Source organism: Vidua chalybeata, chromosome 7 (assembly GCF_026979565.1).
Source record: "Vidua chalybeata isolate OUT-0048 chromosome 7, bVidCha1 merged haplotype, whole genome shotgun sequence".
Classification (NCBI taxonomy): Eukaryota; Metazoa; Chordata; class Aves; order Passeriformes; family Viduidae; genus Vidua; species Vidua chalybeata.
In genome coordinates, this window is record NC_071536.1 from 19510767 (window position 1) to 19533539 (window position 22773).

The following is a 22773-nucleotide window of genomic DNA, read 5'->3' on the forward strand; positions in this document are numbered from 1 at the left end:
CTCTGGAGCTGAAACCAACACCACATTTTTGACTCTCTGGACAGTCCCTCAGACACATTAAGAGCTCTGTCTGGTGTTCCTAGAACATTTTCTTGGTTTATTTTTCTCCTTTTTCTGTTTATCCTGCAGTCAAACTGCTAAAGACAGCACAGTGGCTGCTGTTCTAGCTTAGTTCATTAACATAACTGTTTCTAAATTTCACCTAATTACTTCCAGGCAAGCTTGAATGGCAATGCAGTTCTGCAGATGTCACAGAATATAAATAGAAAGTAACAGGGGGCACAAATGGAAAGTGCTACATGATTGGAATTTTTTTCTACAGTAACTACGTGAAAGAAAATGCCAACCTTTATTTTCAGAATCTCAGATGAATTTGTGTGTGTCAATTCAAATAAATAAATTCTACTAGTAAAATGAGACACATTTAATATTGAATATTTAACATGTAATTAGGCAACTTCCTTTTAAGCCATGTTTCATTGCAGAATCCCAACAATCAAAGAAGAATACCTCAGGGCATTAACAGTGCCTCTGTGCACTTTATTAAACACTTCAGAAACTAAGAAGTATATGGATTATAATAAAATAACCTTTAAGCTTTGGCTATTCTCCATTATTCCTATCTCTTCCTAGGCACATTTACTTTCAGAGTATTTCCAGTCTTCTACACTGTCAATGGAAAGGTATTATGAAGTTTTTAAGTGCTATACCCCAAACCAATTACAACAGTTCTCACATTTTACCAGTGATAATAATATAAATTTGCCCAAATGACACCAACTGAAACAGTCACAAAAGAAGGGAGCTGAGGCCTCACCATCCCTGCATTTTTGACAGTATTACTGTTATAACAAGTGAACAAAATTAAGAAATAAACCTACTGCTGGGCTTCAACCTGTAAGAAAAGTAACAGATAACAGACTTTGTGTGAGAGGGGAGTAAATTCATACTTTAGTATGATTTTAGTATGAAAGGATTTTCTTTACTTTCAAACAGCTATTTCAGCACTGTTATGCTATGGTTCAGAATAAACCTATGAATTACATAAGAGTAGTTTTAAATTGAATCACTCAAGAAAGACTAGTTTCAAAATTCTTACTATGTTTTGTGCTTTAAAATTAGAGCAACAATAGTTTCTGCAACATTTTCAGTAATTCTCTGTATCATATAGAGATTGAATTCACAGCTAAACAAACCACTTGGATTCAACAAACTGAAGAAAATATTCCTGGCAAAAATTAAGCTAGAATTTTAAACAAACTCCATGCACTATAATGGTATATGAACTTACTTTCTGAGAGCTATTTTATGCCAGTCAGAACATAAAAGCTAGTATTGGACTATAGTACTACTTCAGTGTATTTTCGTAACAAAGTCAGAAAATGGAATGACAACATAGAAGACACTGAAAGCAGTTAGTGAAAAGGCAAAGCAATTATTAGTTAACACAATGCCTGCAATTCTATTAAGTTATTGCCAAATGTCTTTATGACAAATTACCTTTATGAAAGTGTAGTTCATTAAGCTGATTCTATCTAGTGCTGTACATGATCTAGTATAACTGACAATAGACACTACATTTTACATTGAGGCATCTGAAGTTACAAATTCTTTAAATACTAAGAAGCAAGTGATCTAAATCGGGCATGCCCGAGAACTTTTTAACACACAATCATAAAATAAATGCCCAGCTCTGCCTACCTGAGAATTAAATATGAATTAACTAAAAGCTAAGAATTCACAGTCCTTCACAAAAGTAAATGCTGTGTAATTCATTGACTTAGCTACCATGATTCATCCACAAATCAAAGCAGTTATATTAAAACATAGCTTATAAAACCTAGGCATGGAATATTTATGCACATTTATGTATATATGCAAATATTGCTATATGGCAATTCACAGGTAAATCTACATCCATATCTATATCTATATATATATAATCTGATTTCATTTAAGATCGCTAAGTTATCCAAAACCTTAATAAGTATAAATGAATAAATCTTCTCAGCAACCTATGAACTGAAGGGAATTTAACAATTTCAAAAGATAGACTTTTTCAGCAAATAAAGTTGTCAAAATATTTCTAACCAATGCTTAAACTCAAATCAACACTTCACAGCAGATGATACTTGATGGAAGGTGGAGGAAGATTCCAGCTTTTTCTTATCTTTCAGAAGTGCTAATTTTCTATCAAGTGACCCAAATGACAAAAATATTTTCCATTCCTCAGCTGAACACAAACTAATCAGGATTATGCACTTCTATGCAGGAGAATCTGAAAGAACTCAGCCTCAAGAAAAACAGGACCTGATTGTGTGTAAAGACAGTATTTGAAATAGAATACAATGTTATTCCTTATAGCAACTGAGGTGATCTAAAAATTAAGTTTTCCTTAGATCCATAAACACATTTAAAAGCGAAAATTTTCACCATATTGAACTTTGAGGCTCTGTGGAGAAATAATCTTAAATTTTATTACTAGACATTAAAGAAAAATAAAACCTTAAAAAGACAAACTAATTTGTGGACATTTTATATTAAAGGTAAATACTTTAAAACATATCACACATTTATCATTTCATGTACTGTAATTAACAAAAATTAGGAATAAATTTATGTCCTACAGATTTAATCTATTCTTTAGCAATTATGTATTCAGTAATATCTGTCTTATAAACAAAGTTAAGCTCCCTAAGAAGTGTAAAGTTTACAGGTGGATACAAAAGCAGAATCTGAGGGGAGGGTTTCCTGTTTGGTTAGATGGTTGGGGGTTTCTTGTGTGTGTCTTTGTTTTTTAAACTGAGTATAAACCTTAATACTAACATGTGGGAAAAGACATGAAAGCAGGCAGTCAAGCACACAAAAACTTACCAACATCCATGGCAGTTTCCATGAAGCTTTTCTGCCTCGAGGCAAATTCAGCCAACAGTTTCTGTTGCCTTTCTCTAGCCTTCTGTCGTCTGTGTGGAAGAAGGGGGAAGGAGAAAAAAGAAGCATAAATGATGGAGCAAAAAACCCTTGAAAATGTCAAGCTCATTACAATTACCAACTTAAAAAGCATCATTCCAAATTAAGGTTGATATAAAGGAATAATTACCAAGCCAAAAAAAGGAATCTTTTGCTTTTCTAAAGCAGAGTTTTTAAAGAAATTAGTGTTACTTTCTTTTGAGTCTGAAAAAATATAATAAAATCCTGTACTAAAACACCCTTCAAAGGTGTTCACCACAGAATCTTTTAACAGATCAGGCCATAACATCGCAAGAAAAGGAACTCAAGACCTTAATCTTGAAATTTTTTAATCCGGGATTAAACACATGGGATGAAAAACAGAGAGCAATGTCATTTGTACAAAAATGAGTACTTCTGTGAGAAATCAACATTTGCAAGTTAGTAATAACAATAATAATAAAAGCCTACCTCACTCCCTTTTGACATCAAGCTTTTGATGGCACAGGAAATAATTATGAGTAATTAATTTTCCAGCTAAGCCTCCTCACAGTGGTTCCTTGTCCCCCACTTCCACCCAAAATACTGGCCACCAACAGCTTTTATACTGGGATTTAAAGAACCTTGAGACTGCATCCAGATTAAAAACCCTTATCTCCCTGAAGCCAAGCTGACTTCACTAACTTTTCCTCATTGTTTGTCACAGCTCTGGATTTATAAATGGAAACCACCAGAGACTTACTCTTGTCTATCCTTCTATTTAAACTGTTGCAGTGACCTGTACAAGGCTGTATGACCAGCTATATAACTCCCTATATAAATATATACAGCAGTGGGTAGAGGAATATTGATGGATGTAAAAAGATAAAGAAAATAGACATCAGTTTTCCTTACTTTGACATGAGTTTACACATAGAGGAAATGGGAAAAGTAGAAGTGGGAAAACCAAACAAAAGCCCTATACCACAGCTGCTCACCACACAGAAAATGCCCTCGGCTGAGGGGGTTACACAGCACCTCCCCAGTGCAGCTACAAATTCTGTGCATCAGCATTTACAATGCATTTTTTCCACGGCTCAGAGATGATTCAGGTAACTAACATGGGCTTTAAAACCATCACTTGGTGTTGATACCCTGATGGGTGAGTCCTCTTAAGTCTCAAGCACTGTCTGATTATCAGTGTCCTGGCACAGGAACTGGCATGCACAGGCCCAAAGCAGCTCATATAGTGTAACCTGTCATCCTAAGGTGACTTGTTTGTAAGTCAGAGCTTCTAATTTGTTTTCTTAAAGGCACCTGAAAGACCCAAATATCTCTGCCCATTTGTCTGCTACATTTTAAAGTCACCATTTCTCAAAATAACTTCTATTTATGACATCACTAAGATCCATTATTCTGAGGATCAGACCAGAGCATTCATTAGACTTGATTTTATTTATTTCTCCCTGGAAATTTCTCAACGCCTCAACTAAAAGCAGAGTGACTGTAAATAGATGCATTTAATAAGAAGACATAAACAAACTCTGACAGATTCAGTACAGCTCAGTAATTTTCCATGATGACCCATGGGAATATGACACTGCAATTGAAAAAATACTGCAAGCAGCTCAAGCTTGGTTCTAGTTCTGTATTTCAGTTTCTATGGCAACAATCCATTGCCTGAGTGATGCCATTATATGTTGAAGCTAAAAAAGGTGATTGCTTAACGTTCACAGTCTGCTCAGTCTTCGCTGACACAAAACTGGAATTGGGGGGAAAATTAAAACAATTGAAACAGTAAAAATTGCAGCCTGGCTTTATTGTCACTCTACATCGCCACTCTATGGGTGTAGTCATTTCAGTTACCACACTGTCCTTTAATAAACTTCATGGGTCCACCAATACCATTATAAATTTGAGAAGAAGATAATAATCACTTGGAACAACAAAAAATGGGAAACATTCCTTTTTACCATTGCTTTAGCCCCCAAATTTAACTGAAAACTTAGTGGGCCTCCCACAGATCCTTGAAACTATCACATCCTTTTATAGAGGGAAAGGAATGACCTTACCCTTTACTATATGAAAAGTTACTTGTTTCATCCATGCCCCTGCTTCTCCTGCACATAAATCTAGCACTATTGAGTACCACATTAATGATTAGGTGCCAAGATGCAGCTGTGTTTTATCTAAAGCAGCTATTCATTCTGGCTTTTTCTGATTAGCAATTTGACATGCTAAACCTTGATTATTTCTCTCATTAAATGAACTATTACAAGCAATGTTGAAAATTAAACTATTAAATAAACACTAATAAGACAAAAATAATTTTACTTTGTAAAGTATGCAACATGCAAATATATAAAATCTTTTGCCATATTCTTATGTGTTATTTTCCAGTACAGTGTAGGCCTTGGATATATCAGAGAGATTTTAATGAAAAATTTATTTTCAAACAAATAAAATAGCAGAAAAATAAAAGTAATCCAGAAACCAACTGAGTCAGATGACTGCAGTTTTCTACTCAAATTACTAGAACCATAACTATATATTCTGGTTACAGAAACCCTTCACAATACTGCATGAACAAGTACTCAATTATCTTCTTGTCCACTCCAGCCTGTGCTCTGTACTTCAGCTACTGAGGTAAGTACTCTGACCTGAATGCCCCACTTTGTATGCCCTAACCTTCTAACACTATGCACTGTCCACTCCCTTCAAATCCCATGTTCCAGCCTTTTGCACCAGCCAAGTGTCCGTCTCTTTCCACTCCAGCCAACTCTTTGCAGCTGAGTCTATGACATCCCCCAAACATCAATCTCTGTCTCTCACATCCTCCAGACATTTGCATTCCTATTCCACATTCTCCTTCTCCTACCAACTCTCAAGACCCCATTTGTTGCCACTGAGGTTTTCTCTAAAGTCTGGGTTTTTTCATTTGCTACTCTTCTCCGAGTATTTTTGTCCTGACAACACAGTTCTTCATATATCTTCATAAGATCACTTGCCAGCTTGAGTCATCCCACATCAACTGATCACTTGCCCTGGTGCCTTCTCTCTTTTCCACTGGTACACTGACCACAAGGTTTCTCCTTCCATTCCAGTTTCAACACTACTCCTGTCATTTCTAGCTTTCACCTCTTTGTCAGCTCTAGCTGCCATCCCCTAGCTGATTCCTCTTCTACAGGACTCTTGCACCAACACAACATTTGCTGAAAGCCCACGAGAAGCAGGGTCTCTGCATTCAGTTTCAATACTGCCAGTATTCTGGGGACTTTCACAGCTCATTATGTCCCAAATTAAACTCAAAGCTGTCCAAACTTAAAAAAAAAAACAGAATTCAGCCCTAAACAGATACCTGGCATGTGAGTTTTCAGGCCACATAATAAGAAAATACAATTTTTCTTTTTTAATTAAGAATTTTTTAAAAATTGAGAACACACTTTTAAAATTGAATGTGTCAGACAAGCAAAACAAAAGGTAGAATTATTAAACCCATATATAGTAAACAAAACCCCAAAACAATTATGGTGTGATATGTGATGTGAATGAACAGACAATACAAATAAAAATTCTAACTTATCTTCAGGTTAAGCCACAAAAGCTAACACAATCTTAATTCTACACCTTTTTATGTATGAGTTGTATAAAATGGCAACATAAAGGGTGAGCATAAAATTACTATTCAAATTTTCTAATTTAAAGACTTAAAATAGCAAGGTACAGATTCTTCCTCAGTAACCATGTAAATCATGTATATTCAAATCAGCTAAAGAGAACTGTAGAATTAAGACTTATTCTTTTAGTATGCAATTTATACAAAATCCTAAAGTGTATGTTGTGCAATAGATGCTCAACATACACTGTCCTTCTACTGCCCCTTTATCTTGTTATTAAGGTTACCTTTCTTCTTTATCCAAAGTTTTCTTCTCTGCAGAACTAATCTTTTTTGGTGGTACAGGAGGTGTCACCTTCCTGCATATCTCTTCAATTATACGTTTATTCAATCTACTCTGTACAGCAGCTTTCAGTAAAATTCTTTCTACTGCCGTCATTCCATCTCCGTGAGAGTATCTTGGAATTTCTGGGTGGATTAAAACATCCACATCATCCAGCCATGGGGGATAGTAAGAGTTTTGTTTTCCTGAGAGTTTGTGATGCAATTTAATCAGCAAAGACAGTATGCTTTCCTTGACTTCTAGAATGGCTGTGGTTAACTGTGGAGTTGCACCAGGTGCTGACCATTTCATAGACGTTTTGGGCCGAACCACCTGATTTGCCTCGCTGGTGTTCCGATTGATGATCTCCTGAAATTTCTTTCTACGTTCTGCGACCAAACTGAACACTTGAGCTGTCCCTGAGTTCTTGGGAAAAAAATTATCATTATCAATTTGCAAAAATACAAGTATAAACAACACACATTTCTAAAACTACGGAAAATATTTGAAGCTAGGAAGAAAAGCATGAAACTTAAAGATTCTTCTCCACTCCAAAAATTAGGATAGCAAAATACTAAACCTGCATATTGTATTTTTGTACAACTTTGTTATATGCAACTGCATAAAAAGCCAAGTACCAAAGGAAAATATCCATACCGAAACAACTAACAACTGGTTTTACTGTAGTCTAACTTACAATTCTGTTATGCAGGTAATTTTCTAGAATAGTAATAATTTCAGTATCTTTATGTCATTTAAATGCCTTTATTCAAATCTACTGAACACTGTTGCACAATGTAACTCATTACGTCACACAGGCGAATACAGGTGAGCCCACACATGCCCATGAACATTGTGCATTTTATCTGGATTTATTAGGTAAGATCCAGAAGCCACATACCCCTGTTTGCCAGCAGAACTTGCTATCCAGGGCATGTGAGCATAGGAGTGCAGTTACATTAATGACAGAGCCCATTTAGATCTCTCATACTCTCACTTGCAGTATCAAATTAAGGATACATATACCAAATCCACAGCAGGAAGATATTTCTTCAAGGTTTTGAACATGAAATTCAGCACATTAACATGTTACCCTCTCCTCCTCAGAAGGCTGGGCAATTAAGAGATATCAAATATAAAAATGGAATTCTGACCATCATCTCACCTACCTTCTTTATGTTTTAATCTATTTCATGCCATCTCCCTACTTTAGATTTTGTCTATTTTTCTGACATGAATGCAAAAGAAATATCCACTGTATTTTGCCATATCTGGCACACAGCAATCTGAAGTGCTGTATGTAACGGATACAAAACCAACACTGACACAGAGACTGTGTCATCTACTGGCTATAAATCTTTCAGATCCCACCACTTACATATTCCTTTGTTTTCACAACAACAACAAAAAATTGCCGTTAATCATTTCAAAAACACTTTCAGTATAAGGTTAAACTTACCTAGACTCAAGAAAGCTAAGAGTATTCTACATCATTAAATGTTAGTAGTATCTTGGCAAGATCAAACAGGCCTAAACACAAAGCTCAAGCAGTAAGCTATCAAGTAAGCTATGGCATTTTATATTTGATAGGAAGCTTTTATTTCCAAATACATATTAAAAATGTTTTATTGCTTAAAAGTCTACCACCTAAGATTACTATCAAGAACATGAAAAGAGCATGAGCCCTTGCAATATGAATTAAAAGGAAATTTAGGAAAATTAGAAGCTTCCAGTGAACGTTAAGGTGAGCAGAATTAAAGCATGTTGCTAGTTAATCGCTTAGGAGAACAAACTGCACACAGATCTACCTCTCTCTGGAGGCTCTTCCGCCTTGAGCTCTGGTAGATTGAGGACAAAAAAAGTCATTAAATACATCATTTGGAAGGAGGCATCATTTGAAATAACTTCTATTTCTGCTATCAGTAGATATAGGAAGAATAACTGAAGGAAAAAATATCCTAAGGAATTAGTAAAAACAGTAACAAAACTAACAAAAATGCCAACACAGGCAACAACTTTAACTAACCTAGAGAATCTGGTATTTGTAGCTACTTACTTGTGATGAAGCTAACCCATCAGAACTTGTACTTGCAGGTGGTTCTCTCTTCACCTCAGGAGCAGTTTCTGGTACTCTTACTCGGACATAGTTAATGAAGTGACGCATGTTAGAAACCAAATTACTACCTGGAAACCAACTATCGTGGCAACGCTCTTGTCCACCTGCAGCTTCCTAAAACAATTAAGAGAACTGTGGTATACTTCCTCTTATCAAATTCCTTGTATTAAAATAATTTGTGCTGCTTTTGTAACTGTATTACAGAGGCCATAATATCTCCATGAGATAGGAACAGTATGTTGAACATCATGTACCTCAACGAAGCTAATATACCTTTAAAAATTTTTGATAACTGATGTGAGTCCCATGAGGGCCACAGGGCTGATAAATACACAGGTCTAAGTATTTTATTTGAATATAATCAAATACAGCCATTAGTGCTAGCTAGCAGAAGTAAAAGGAACTCCAGAGAGTAATCCTAAACTGTACAATCAAAGATAAATATAAAAAAATCAGAACTATGCAGAAGTCAATCTCTGGGAAAAAAAATGGCAAATTCTTAGTAAAAAAGCAGTGTTGATCAGTTAAAAAAACTATGGTAATAGAAGGGAATCTGGAATCACAAAAATAATGACTCTTTATATTCGAATATCATTAAAAGTAGAATTAAAATTCTGACTTATGTATTTTTAAAGATACAGATCTGTAGCAATAAAATGCTCAGTGATAAGGGTTTCAGGTAAAAATTTAGAGATTTTTAGGCTAAATGATTTAGAATTTTTTGCACAATTTCTAGTACTAATTTAGACAGTGGTAAAGATCTAATCAATCTGTGTTGTCAGACTACATATACAGAAACTGCTGAAAAACATAACAAGATACCATACTCTTGCTCACAACAGTATGGTTTTTATTGTTTTTATTAGTTGTTCCCCATATAAGTTAATAAAGATGCTTTATTCTAACTACTATGGTAAAATCTAATTTTAAAGAATATGAATCATTAAAAAATACCTATGTATTTTGAAGAAAATTATGGTATTTATTCTTACCTCTTCATCTGATTCTTGTTCAGGAGAATTTTCCAACCCCAGCTCAATCAAATATAAAACCATGCAAAGCACATGCTCTGATAAATTCTGATGATCCATTAATATCTAGGTAGGAAAAGAGACACATCATAGAAGATTAAAGCTTCAGTACATCTAAACTTAAGAAAGAGTATTCTGGATAACACATTTTGGACGCTTCCATTTTTGTGGATTTTTTGTTTGTTTTAAATTTTATTTTAAATTATTTTGAGATTTAGAAAAAAACTAACCTTTTATCATCACCACAAAAGCAAAATTTGATTTTATGTCTTTCCAGTCAAACAAATTTGTACCTTAAAGCTATTACTAGCTCAAGCTGCAATTGACTTTAACACCAGTGACAGGTACAGCTGCACAGACACCACTACTGCCAATTACATGCAAAAAGCTGCTCCCAGCCTTCCCTCCCCTTTTCATGTGATCAATCACCAAAGGCCTCACAAGGTCCTAGTCCTATCAGCAATGCTGGCATAACTGGGAATACCACAAAGGTTAACATCAATTCAGCTCATAACCACCTTCACATAATCTTTTTTAGTTACAAATAATAAATGACCTTATCTTTAAATTAATAAATGCCCATATCTTTCTTCTAATACAGCTTTCAATGCATTGAGAGGAAGAACCAGTACTAAAATTAAAAACCAAGACAACTTTCCTCTTGAGAATACTCTGAACTAAAGGAAAGAAAATGGCAAAAAAAATGCAAGTTACCAAAAAAGCGTGTGAGAAAAAAATGTTTAAAATTTCATTGTAGACAGGCTACTATACAAATTAGTATTTTTAGAGTGTAGCCAAGTAAAGTTTTAAATATTACTTGGTTTTGAATTGATGAATTTTCTAAGTAGATAAAGCCATTAGAAACATCAGACAGACAAAGTTGTTAAAAGTAATATTGTTTTACAACAGCTTTTCTAAAAAGTGACTGAGGAGCTGATTTAATCAAGCCCGAACAAATCTGAGATGATAGAGGTTATTTAACTAAAAAGAGGACTCAGTATTCTGTTAAGATGAAGAGTACATGTAATTGTACCAGTTGGAATCAAAAGTCATATTGACCAACGCTTCTGAAAAGTAACATCACCAAATAGAGTTTACTGTTCTTCCACAGGAAGTCCCAAAAGCCAAGAGACAAAATAAAGGCTGTCATGAATTGGCAAAATTTCACAAAGAGAGCAGGCATTATTTAAGCCAACCTACAAAATCAACTACTATGTATTTTCCACCATCCATAAATCTGGTGGGAAAGTATTTGGTATTCCAGCTAAAACAGCTACCCAGTAATGGCAAAGATTCTCAAGATTTAAGCCCTTGAAGGTTCTTAATGGATTAAGAGAAAAAGTGGCCAAAGATGTCCAAGCAAGACAGTAAAGGATGATGCATTCCTTCCCTATATTCACCATTTTGGTTCCATGTCAAAGCATTATTTGATCTCCTATGTAGTCCCAAGCTCTACTTTCACCAGCCTTCCTGTAGTACAACAGATATTTTCTATTCAACAGAAATTTAACAGTGAAATAAAATATGAGTTTTAGGTAAGCTGGGAGCCCTTAGAAGAGCACGAATAGAAAAGTCTGCCCAGGAAAACCACTACTCAAACAAAGCAATTTTTATAGTCCTTCATTTGCCTCTGCAGCACACTGCTTTGAAAACACTTTCTAAGTACAGATTCAAAGTCCATTTTCTGATGAATGGACTCTTCAAAAAGGATGTGCTTCTCTTGAAGACAGCAACAAACCATCAAAGATAAAACCAAACATAACTTAAAACCAAACACCAATTAACCATGAAAAACAGTTGCTATAACATTATCAAAAGTCTGAATGTATTTGGTAAATCATGTTAGAAACAACTGCAGTTATGTAACTTATTTGACATTGAGGATTTAAAGCCATTAAAGTTGTGTATTTTTGAACAGCCACTGCTGATGCCTTAAAGTTCTCAAATAGGAGCCAAAGGAACACCACTCATGCCACTGTGCTCCCTGAAAACATCATGGAAGAACAATCTGAAGGGCAACTCTGATGGTTAATATAGTGTTCCTCAAAGTAGAACAGGAGCTTTCATCCACTTGGGTACTGACTTAGTGTGTGTATATATGAAACAATCATTCATGAACTAATCAAAGTGATAGGAAAAAAACTCGTACTAGATTTGAAAAATAAAACAAAACCAAAACCAAAAATATTATAAAATGGAACCTGACTACTCCAAAGAAACTTTAAAAAGTCATGCTTCAAAGAACTTCTGTAAAAAATGTGGAAGTAAACCAATGCACTTAATGCAAATCATGACTGTACCTTGTAAAGAAGTGTGAAAAGCACGATGTGCAGAGTTTTACAGTGCAAAAGCTTTATGAGACCTCTGTAACTTGGGTGTAGTGGTGTTCTCTTCTTGTAAGGAGGCCATGGGTTTCCAGGGAATTTGCCACTTTGCTTTAAGCTGTTGAAACAAATGTTAAATGTTGAAACTACTGTTAAACACTGCAATAATGTAGAAATCTGCCAATGCTATAGATAAACTTTGCTTTGTGTACCTAAGAGTAAACTAAATAAAAATACATAAGACTCCTTCAAGTAAGTTGTAAATTATTTTTAAACAATATCTTTGGTTAAGTATTTTATCTGTGATGATAGCCACTACTATGTCTGTGGCCCTCCAGGGGTATTTTTAAGTATTTATGGAAGAGTAACAGACTAAGATCACCAAAACTCTGATATTGCTTGTCAATTTATAGACTATTTACTCAAGAACAAATCTGGGGCTTGGAAACACTGACAAAGTGATTAGCATTACCAGGCAGTGAAAACAAAAATTTTGTTGTGGAATGAGCAAGAGTACAATGTTGCATTTCTAAAAATGATCCAACTTACAATGCTGTGTATCTGTCCATTGCAGACTGTACATCTCTACGGTAAACTGTGCGAAGTATTACCATGACAGGGTCAAATTCCTTATCCCAAACTTCAGCTGTTGTTTAAAAGAAATTACATATTAACATTCTCTTTAAAGACCTTACCACTTATTTTAGATTCTCTTCTTAACTAGCTTTAATTATGTCACTTCTATTACATAATTTTTCCTGGCAAACTACAGGAATTTATAATGATTCTTACTAACAATACTTTCTATACTAATAATTACCACTCTTTATCAAACTATAAAAATATTTTTTGCAAAATTTTGATTGGTTTCAAAAATAAAAAAATAAAATTCTATTAAACAACCCCCAAAACATCATTTCTGTATGCATCTTGTTTTGCTCTTTTTAATTTCCAAGTACTTGTGAGAAAAGGCTTACATTATTTTTCACTTCGTACATGATAAGCACAAGCCTCTTCAAAGTAGGAAGTAAAGACTCTGGAGGTGTTAGAAAGTAGATGATATTTTACCATTAAGTGTAGTGAACAAAATTGCTGCAACAACACGATTTCTTGTTCAGTATCAAAAAAGGTCAAGCTTTGTATCAAATGATATTTGCGATCAATCCTTTACAAATATGTCTTTGTTTTATAACTAGTATCTATGCATTATTTCAGCATTAAAATCTTAGTCACATCCATTTAATTTAGTAGCTCTAAAGTGACATCCAGAGTGGCTGTTCAGAGCAATCACAAACAGAAAAGTCTAAACAGTCTATAAAAATATCCCATTTGATGGCCTTTTTTTTTTCTATTTACAAATTATTAAAAAACAAAACTAAGTTCCAATCTAAAGCCAAATTAAGGCATTATTTCTATGAATTGTTTTGAAGTATTTAGCTTTCATAATACAAAAAAACGAAGGCAAGATTCAATGACCCCAAAATGAGGAAGAAACCCAGTGGATACAGAATTTTAGCTCCACCAGCAGGCGTAACATAACACAAGTGCTTACAACATTCTTCAAAGTTTCCACAGGCAGAAATAAGCAGCTTTACCACACTTCTGAGATTCATTTTCTCCAGGCAGGAAGACAGGTGCCTATACTCACACCTAGTGGTCTATCGTCTATATATTAACTCCTGCTAAGGCTAACAGTTCTAAACATAACCTCACAGACTGCTGAGGGAGAACACCCAGCAAAATTTCAATTATGTATTAAATACAATCAAATTTAGCTTATGAAAAAAACCCCACATTTTTTCTGAACAGAATTTAGTATTGCAGTCTGAAACACACACCAAGTTTGTTTGGGCTGCTAATGCATAACGAGAAAAAAAAGGACTGAGTGAGCCATACAGTGAATATTGGAAATGCACATACAGCTCATCTTTAGCACACGAATCTACAGTGTGTAGAAAGAACCTGGCTCTGGAAGTTGGTTTGGGTTGATTTTGTTTTTTTAAATGATGGTTAATGGAAGCAAAATCTAGGGATCTGTGAACATAAAGTAGATTCCACCGCCTGAAATTTAGGGAAACAAGGGATTAGAGGATTAGAGGGCATTGATCTGATCATGACTTGCTTTAGCTATGACAGGCCACAAAATACAATTCTTAAAAGCAAAGAGTTTGAGAACCTGTATAATCCTACAGGGAATGTGAACATTTAGGAGGGTAAAGAAAGCCATGTCAGCTTTTATCCCTGCAGAAAATTTTTCAGCTTTTATTACTTTGAGAAAAAGGGAATCTGTATAGTGTTATAAATCACTTCATTATTCAATGCTATAGGTGAGATACTTAAGACAGTTTACCTCTGGAATAAATAGTTTACCTAAGTTAAAAAAAAATATAAAAAACTCCAAAAACTGTAATCTAGCATTAGAATCCCTATATATGAACTGTTATAATTAAAAACAGCATAATCCATCTCTTTTTCCTTCACATTGTGTTATGAAAAAGACCAGCACGTAATGAGCTCCAGAAACCAGAGAGGACATAAGGAAATGTAGCTTATGTAACTTTGAAATTAAGTTATTTTAGATACATGAGTGTTAAGCTGCCTAATTACACATCAAAGAACCACGATGAATCAATTTCCAAAACTTTGGTTCCACAAAATTACTTCACTAGTTGTTAATTTGTATAAAAGAGCTTTATTGACACTTCAATCTCCCAGTACAAAAACTGGCAAACAAGTTATTACAATACTAGTACCTACATTAACCACCACTCCCCCCAAAAAATTCCATGAAACCAAATGGCTTCAAAATTGCTAGACTCTAACCTTCCCAGTTCTCAAGTGAGGTATGTGAGGGAGGAAGGAGTTAACCTCTCTTCAGCTTTGCCATTAGCCTGAAGCACAACCAGAGCACATGGAGCATTTCAGATTTCTATAGGCTTATCTGCTTAGTGACATGACACAGTAATGGAACACTGAGTTCTTAAATTATTTCTCTCCTTTGATATACCAATGCTGTGCTGAGTCCAATTTAAATGACAAGCTGGTCAGGGAAAGAAACTTGTCATTTTTGCACTGTATGCATTGTAAAATTACAGAATAATATTCTATAACAAGTCTAGCCTGAACTTTTTTCTAGGCCCTCACTACTGACGGCAAAAAATGCAAAAAAAATGCAAAAAAAAAAAAGGAAAAAAAAAAAAAGCAAAAAAAAACTCCATAAAATGAAGAATTATGTATCATGGTATCTTTAATAGTCAAAAAGCAAAAGGTAGAGAAGTTCAAAGAAAATGTCTTTCATTAGCGCAAACAGTTCTAAATTCTACTAAATATACATCATATTTATTTAAATCATAGGAATAATTAAGTATGCAGATCAGTAAAATACAAATAAGATAATTTTTCATTTCTGTATTTTCCTTTGCTTTCTGAGGGTACCTGATTAGTATGAGAAGCTCATTTTCACTCTAGATCAAAATCAATTTATTTAAGACTACTGATAGTCTTTAGCAATGCTCTTAAATATAAGCAATGGACAATAATGAAAAAGTCAAGTTTTGGAGGATGGGGTGGAGTTTTCAACATCAGTAGGTTGGGTTTGCTTTTTGGGTTCTTTAAGGAAAAAAAGCCCACCACAACAAAACCAAACAAACCCTAGTTAGGCATCTTACCAATGACTATGTTTCAAGAGAATGCTGATTACCATACCTTTAGGTGTGTACATTCCTTGTTGCATGGAACCTCCAGGTTCAAAAACAGGGGCTTTAAAGTCAGCAACTGCTGACAGGACTGATTCAAAGCTTAAGCTTCCTGGAATAATACCACTTTTAGGATTAGGGTTTTCTGGAATGTAATGCTTATGTTAAGGAAAGCAAAGTTAATTTAGTTGCAGGACACAGAATTTCATTCCCTCTTGGTATTTTCCGTCAGTCATTTCAGACCGCATCTCAGCAGTGTTCTGTGCTTACCACAAGAGGTCTGTATGCTCCAGCTGCTAAGAACACTAACTGTTACTGCAGAGAATCTAAGACTTGCTACATACCTGACTCAAGCTGTTAGTACTTAATGAGAAATAAAAAACACTGCCTGTAGTGTATATAAAGTTTCTGTTATTTATTTACAAATACTTTGTCTCTCTTCATAGGAAGAATATTTTGCATTTACATTCAAGTGCAGAAAAGGCAAGCAAATAGTTCAGGAACCATAAACACAATAAATAATTCTGCATCTTGGATTCCATAATTCTCATTTTTGGTAGCAATACTTAACTGACCTACTGACATTACCCTAAAACACAAGTAACACTTAGAAGTAAGTAAACTTCTGCTCAGTGATAAGTGATTGCTTATATAAATGATTCACTTATTTTATATAATTAAGTCATTCACTTAAGTGAATTGTTCTAAGTAATCACTTATTTTACATACTTGACTGAGTTACTAGAGCATATTATAACAATAATTCTTATTATGCATTTGTTAGTCTCAATCTCATCCTTTCCTATCTTCCTATTCCTAATATTTTTGCTCATTGCCTATCCCTGGATTGCAAGTTCCTCTGTGCAACCACAACAAGCTATTTAATTTGCCTACACAGCCTAAGAGTGATAGCAGGAAAACCTGTGTATTTATAGTCAGCTGTCCAGGGACATGAACCCTATGCCTGTGCAGAAGGACTTAGAGTTTGCTATTCCTTCCCTATAACACATGTACTTCACTCTAATGTCAAAGCAACATGCAGAAATGCTATTATTTGCATTTTCAGCTCTTGATAGCAAAAGCCAATATAATGTAGAATGCCTTCTTTTTATATTGGTATAACCTTAATAAAAATAAAAGGTTCAAATCCATACAAATGTGATGCTTTGCTAAACTTTCTACAACATCATTGGAAAACACGTTTTACCTCACACCTAAAAGACTTCTAAAAACCAGTACAGCATTTTTTATCAAAACTAAACTATTAAAAAGTACTGTATTTATTGTAAGAAAAACCAAAATTGGAGCAAATGCCTTTGTTAGTAAGTATATACAGCGCATATATATATATATAAAAAATAAGTATTTACAAACACACCTTCACACAGTTTTTTAATTATGTAACCTAAAAGCATGTTGTTCAAGCCTCACTACTATCCAGGCACCTGTCATTCTCATTCAGGCACATTAGTGAATAAATTCCAAGGATATGAGATCCAATAATGAACTGTGTGTCCTGTCATTCATACACAGCTGGGCTACCATCTCCGCTCTGAGGATCTCATCATCTGTCATTCCTAGAACAATGAAATGTAAAAAGCTGTTAAAACAGCACGATTTTAAGACACACATTCAGTTTTCATTTGACATTAAAAGCATGTCAAACATGATATAAATTAATATTAAGTAATGATACAGTGCCATAAAAATACAAGGAAAAAAAAAGGGGGGGCATGCAATTATTCTGAAAGGCACAGGCTCTATCAGAAAATACCAGTATAAACTCAAAATGCTGTCTTTCTGGAAAAGATACAGAATCTTCATGTCATCACCTACACAAATCATCTACTTCCATTAAAGCCATTTTTCTCCACTTTTATGTATTACATCTATTTCTATTTCATAAGGGACTAAAATTCAGTAACTGGCAAAGATGAAACCGAGTATTGAATGCTTTAAGTTACTATATGGTTAAACAGCTTTAAGGCATCTACTAAGTGCTGAATATAAATGAAGGCATAATAATGTTATTTACATACAGATATTCCTAAATTAGTGATTCTTACCTAAATGTAAACGAAGACTTAACAAAAGGACCAAAAATGTTAAGGCTCCTTCCAGCATGGACCTTTCATGCTCTGAGTCAAGAACTGTATTTTGATGCTGTGAAGCCATCGTTAACAGATCTACCACCTTAAATCTACATAGCAAACAGGAAAGTCAGAAACAACAATTAAGCATTCTCCATCATTAAAACACCAATGTGAAATGTAGTGATAAACTCAGGATAGCACTCACAACAACCTAAAATGAAATACAAAAGCCCAAATGAAAACCCAAAGTACAAACAAACACACATGAAAACCCTCTGCTTTTTAAATTTCAGTTTTTATTTAACTATCAATGGAATGTGCTATAGTGATACTCACTCAACATGAAAACACCTTATATTAATCAACATATAAAAACAAATGCATATTAATTGGTGTTCAAACCCTGATTTTTTTTCCAGAAAAGTAAACATTCTGTGTCTCTTAAAACTGCAGTTCTATTTATCTATTTCTTCAGGATAGAATATCCTAACATATGAACATATGAACGTATGAAACTTTAAAAATCCTAAAGATGCTCAGAAAACAAATATCTGAAGCTTCACTACTGCCTTGTAAATCAAAAGCCTAAACTGTGTAAAATCAAGAGATACCTCCTTCAATAGAGCCCTTAGGTGTTAGGTTTCACTAGGCAGAGTTGTTACCACTGAAGATATGTATCAGATATGCAATTTTTCTATTACACGCCATAAATTAGCACAACAGCTAGCACAACACTGAACAAGAGCATTCATCTTTTAGTCCTACCTTTCAAAAACAGATGAAATAAAATAATCTGGATCCAGTCTAGAGGCACAGACCTGTAGAAAAGAGAATAAATTAATTCTATTAAATTAATTCTATTCAATAGTTTGTAGGTAAATAATATTGGCTTGGCTTCTCAGAAAACATAACTTACTTGCAGCAGATAAATGTCAGGATCAATCATTGAATTGCAGAAATGCGACTGCACGTAAGTCATAGCCTGTCCTTTAATTTGTAGACCATTTCTAACCCACATATTGCTGTGAATTTCAGAAAGACTTGCCTGTACAGGGAACATAAAAAGTTATAAACATTTCAGAGATGTTCAGCTACTCAGTTCAATGTTAGCAAATCATCAGTATATCATAGAAAAACAGAAATCATAGAACAGTTTGAACTGGAAGGGACCTTAAAGATTTTCAACTCTTATGCCATGGGCAGGGACACTTTCCAGGTGCTTAAAGCCCCATTCACCCTGGCCTTGAACACTTCCAGGGTTGGGGTATCCTTGACTTTTCTGGGCAACCTGTTCCAATATCTCACCACCTTCACAGCAAAGAATGTCTTTGTGATATCTCACCTAAACTACTCTCTTTCAGCTTAAAGCCATTGCCCCTTGTCCTGTCATTGTAAATTACATGTCATTGTAAAAGTCCCTCTGGGGCTTTCTTGGAGAGTTGGAAGGGGCCTTTAAAGGTCATCTAGTCCAATCCCCCTACAATGATCAGGGGCATCTTCAACTAGGTCAGGTTGTTCAGAGCCCCATTCAATCTAACCTGGGATGTTCCCAGGGATGGGGCATCTACCACGTCCATGGACAACCTGCTGCAGTGTTGTACCACCCTCATAGCAAAAAGGTATTACAGGTAATCTAAATCAACCCTACTTCAGTTTAAACCCACTAGCCTTGTTCTATTGCAACAGACCCTGCTAAAAAGTTTGCCCCCAGCTCTCTTGTAGGCCCCTGTAGAAGGCTACTCTAAGGTGTCCCCGGAGCCTTCTCTTCTCCAGGGTGAACGATGCCAATTATCTCAGTCTGCCTTCATAACAGAGGTGCTCCAGTCCTCTCACAATTTTATTCACTACCATCACACATATACATGCATACATACTACAACTTTACTTTATACTAATTTTTATTAGACTTTTTATATACTACTTTATATTAGACTTTTTTATACTAATTTACTTCTCCTGGAGAGTAAGAGATAAAAAGAAGCACTGCAAGTTTATGAAACAGATACTATACTTTCATATGAGAGCATATTTCAGATAATGGAAGTAATCGAAGACAAATAACATGATTTATACATGTAGTTATTCCTTAAAATCTTGAAACTAACTCAAAATGAAAGTATTGTGATACCAAAATGAACCAAAAATTAAGGCATCAGGATTAAAAAGAGATTAGACCTAAAAGCAGTGATTACAAATACTACTCACTGCCACTTATGCACAATTAAGTCCAAATTTGCAAATAAAAATGTTGTGCATCCATTCTGGAACTCACTCTCAATTTAAAATACAAAATTTCCAGATTTGGGTTTCTTGTCAACCTGCACTCCGTTCTGTTCACATTATAATTCTATGTTTTCAAAGGATTGGTCCTTCCTACCATTTTGGAAGAGCTATAGTGAATACTATTATTATGTGCTTCTCAGAGTATGATAACTAATGTCCCATTTTTAATTTTGGAAATAGGAAGGGGAAAAAATGTTACCATAACTACTTGGTGTATTTTAGTTATAATTGTCATATACTGCTTATTTTTATATTTCACAATTAAGACATACTTCCTATTGTTAAGTTAGAAGTGTGCCTGTACCTGAATCTGAAGTGGGTGAATCATTAGTTTCATCAGCATCTCCTGATCTGGTAGGATAGTATCCAGATCTAGTTCTTGGCATTTAACAGCCTAGAAACAAAAGAAGCATAAGTTGTGTTGAATGATTACATTCAACAGGGAATTACCATCTTCTGTGAAACTACAACATGTGCTTACCTTACTTAAAAACATGGCAAAGTAACGGTGCAGTGGCAAATGAAAAGTAACTTGGTTAGGTGCTGGCTGAAAGTAAAATAAAGGTCTTTAATATAATATATTGAAAAAAAACCAAACATACAAATATCTTTGACACAACCGCCAAAGACAGTATCTTATACATTACTTTCAACTAACACAGCAGTACTTCATTCCCCTGTCTTTCTGATTATTCAGAAGTTTCCCTCAGACAGGCAGTTTCTCTCTTACTGAGTCCCCAGAAGCTAATGGCACTGAGTTGACTAAGTATCACTTGCCTAGTGGTAAAGCTGCTCCTCAATTGTCAAAGCAGAAGAGGACTTCTGTTTTGCCCCTACTTAATTTGGCTCTTCATACAGCACAACAGTAGTGTATCCATAGCACTGCTTTTAAAACTCACAGCTTAAGCTTGTACTAGCAAATCTAAATCACCAAGACTACAGAAAAAAAAAAAAAGGGTCCTAGGACATAACATTGTAAGTATTAACTACAAACTCTAATTTCAGCAAGGCAATCCTTTTTTGATCACTAGCTTGAATAGTCACTTAAATTAAGGAGAGGGGGCTGGGTGTAGGGAGTGTATCACCTTTTAAATTTAATCAGATTTTCACAGTGCTTTGTTTAAATTCACTAAAGATATTTACCTCATCTACAAAGTTGATAGCATCAAACCAATCTTGAAGTGCTTCAAGGCAGTATCTGACAACATTGCGTGTGTATTCTTGTGTTTCCTGCAGTTAAGAGAAACCAGCACACGTGTATGAGCCAAAACAGTTTTAAGTGCCATTGTTTTCCTACTACAAGTAAATACAATTATTTCAAGAATATTTTTACAGTACACAGAAACACTGAGGTTGGAAAAGACCTCCAAGATCATTGACTGAACAATACGTTGTCAACTAAACCACAGCACCAAGTGCCAGGTCCAGTTGTTTCTTGAACACTTTCAGGGATTGGGACTCCACTCCACTACTCCTGGATAGCCCACTCCAATGCTTAACCACTCTCTCCATGAAGAAATTCTTCCTGTTGCCCAACCTGAACCTCCTCTGCTGCAGCTTGATGCCATTTTCTCTTGTACTTTTGCTGGTTACCTGTGAGAAGAGGCAAACTCCCACCTGGCTACACCCTACTTACAGGGAGTTATAGAGAATGGTAAGGTCACCCCTGAGCCTTCTCTTCTCCAGGCTAAACAACCCCAGCTCCCTCAGCTGCTCCTCACAAAACTCGCTCTCTAGGTGGTCCCAGTGCCTACTGTTATTTAATTTATCCATTTACTTTTACCCATAATTTAGAGCTGTAAGCAAAAAAGAAAGTCTTTCCATGTAACCGAAAATAATAGCTAATGGCCTACAAGTTCTATCTACTCAAAAGATACTTACAGCTGGCTAACACAAAACACCCTAAATGATATGACACCACAATACTGCATAGATTTCAACAGTAAGCAAACCTCGTTATCATTGTATGATGTAACTGTGTAACAATGCCATAAAACTACACTGTATTTCAGGTTAAATCATGTGTCAGGACTAGAGCTGTACATTGCCTTCCAGGAGAGAAGCAGTCATGTGCAAGAAAAAAAAGGAGAAAAGAAGCTCAACCAAATTGCTCTGGGATCAGCAGAACTTGCAAAGCCTCTTTTCTTAATAGATTTTTCCTTTAATCTTCACTTCCCCCTAAATACGGACTCCAGACTTGCCTCACACTCTCAGGATATCCAATGACACGCTTCTCATGCAAAAGGCAGCAGTGCTCAGGCCAGCCAAAAGTTGCACAAGTGGCAACTATTTCAGTCAGGCACCTTTTCTTGTCAGGAAATACAACAGCCATGTTCCCATCCTGTTGCTCCACACCCTATGAAGG

General features: G+C 35.1%; 1 protein-coding gene across 1 annotated transcript in view; it reads right to left on the reverse strand.

Annotated features, from left to right (window-relative positions):
- UBR3 (ubiquitin protein ligase E3 component n-recognin 3) overlaps positions 1-22773 on the reverse strand; it is a 102399-nt gene that overhangs the window by 48147 nt on the left and 31479 nt on the right. Inside the window, exons 11-24 of the mRNA XM_053947540.1 lie at positions 21552-21638; positions 20890-20955; positions 20713-20802; positions 19042-19170; positions 18891-18943; positions 18099-18232; positions 17524-17609; positions 16043-16184; positions 12887-12983; positions 12314-12455; positions 9975-10079; positions 8923-9096; positions 6832-7292; positions 2875-2963 (exon numbers count right to left, since the gene is read on the reverse strand). Coding sequence (XP_053803515.1) covers positions 2875-2963; positions 6832-7292; positions 8923-9096; positions 9975-10079; positions 12314-12455; positions 12887-12983; positions 16043-16184; positions 17524-17609; positions 18099-18232; positions 18891-18943; positions 19042-19170; positions 20713-20802; positions 20890-20955; positions 21552-21638 — 1855 coding nt within the window. The remainder of the gene's footprint in view (positions 1-2874; positions 2964-6831; positions 7293-8922; positions 9097-9974; positions 10080-12313; positions 12456-12886; positions 12984-16042; positions 16185-17523; positions 17610-18098; positions 18233-18890; positions 18944-19041; positions 19171-20712; positions 20803-20889; positions 20956-21551; positions 21639-22773) is intronic.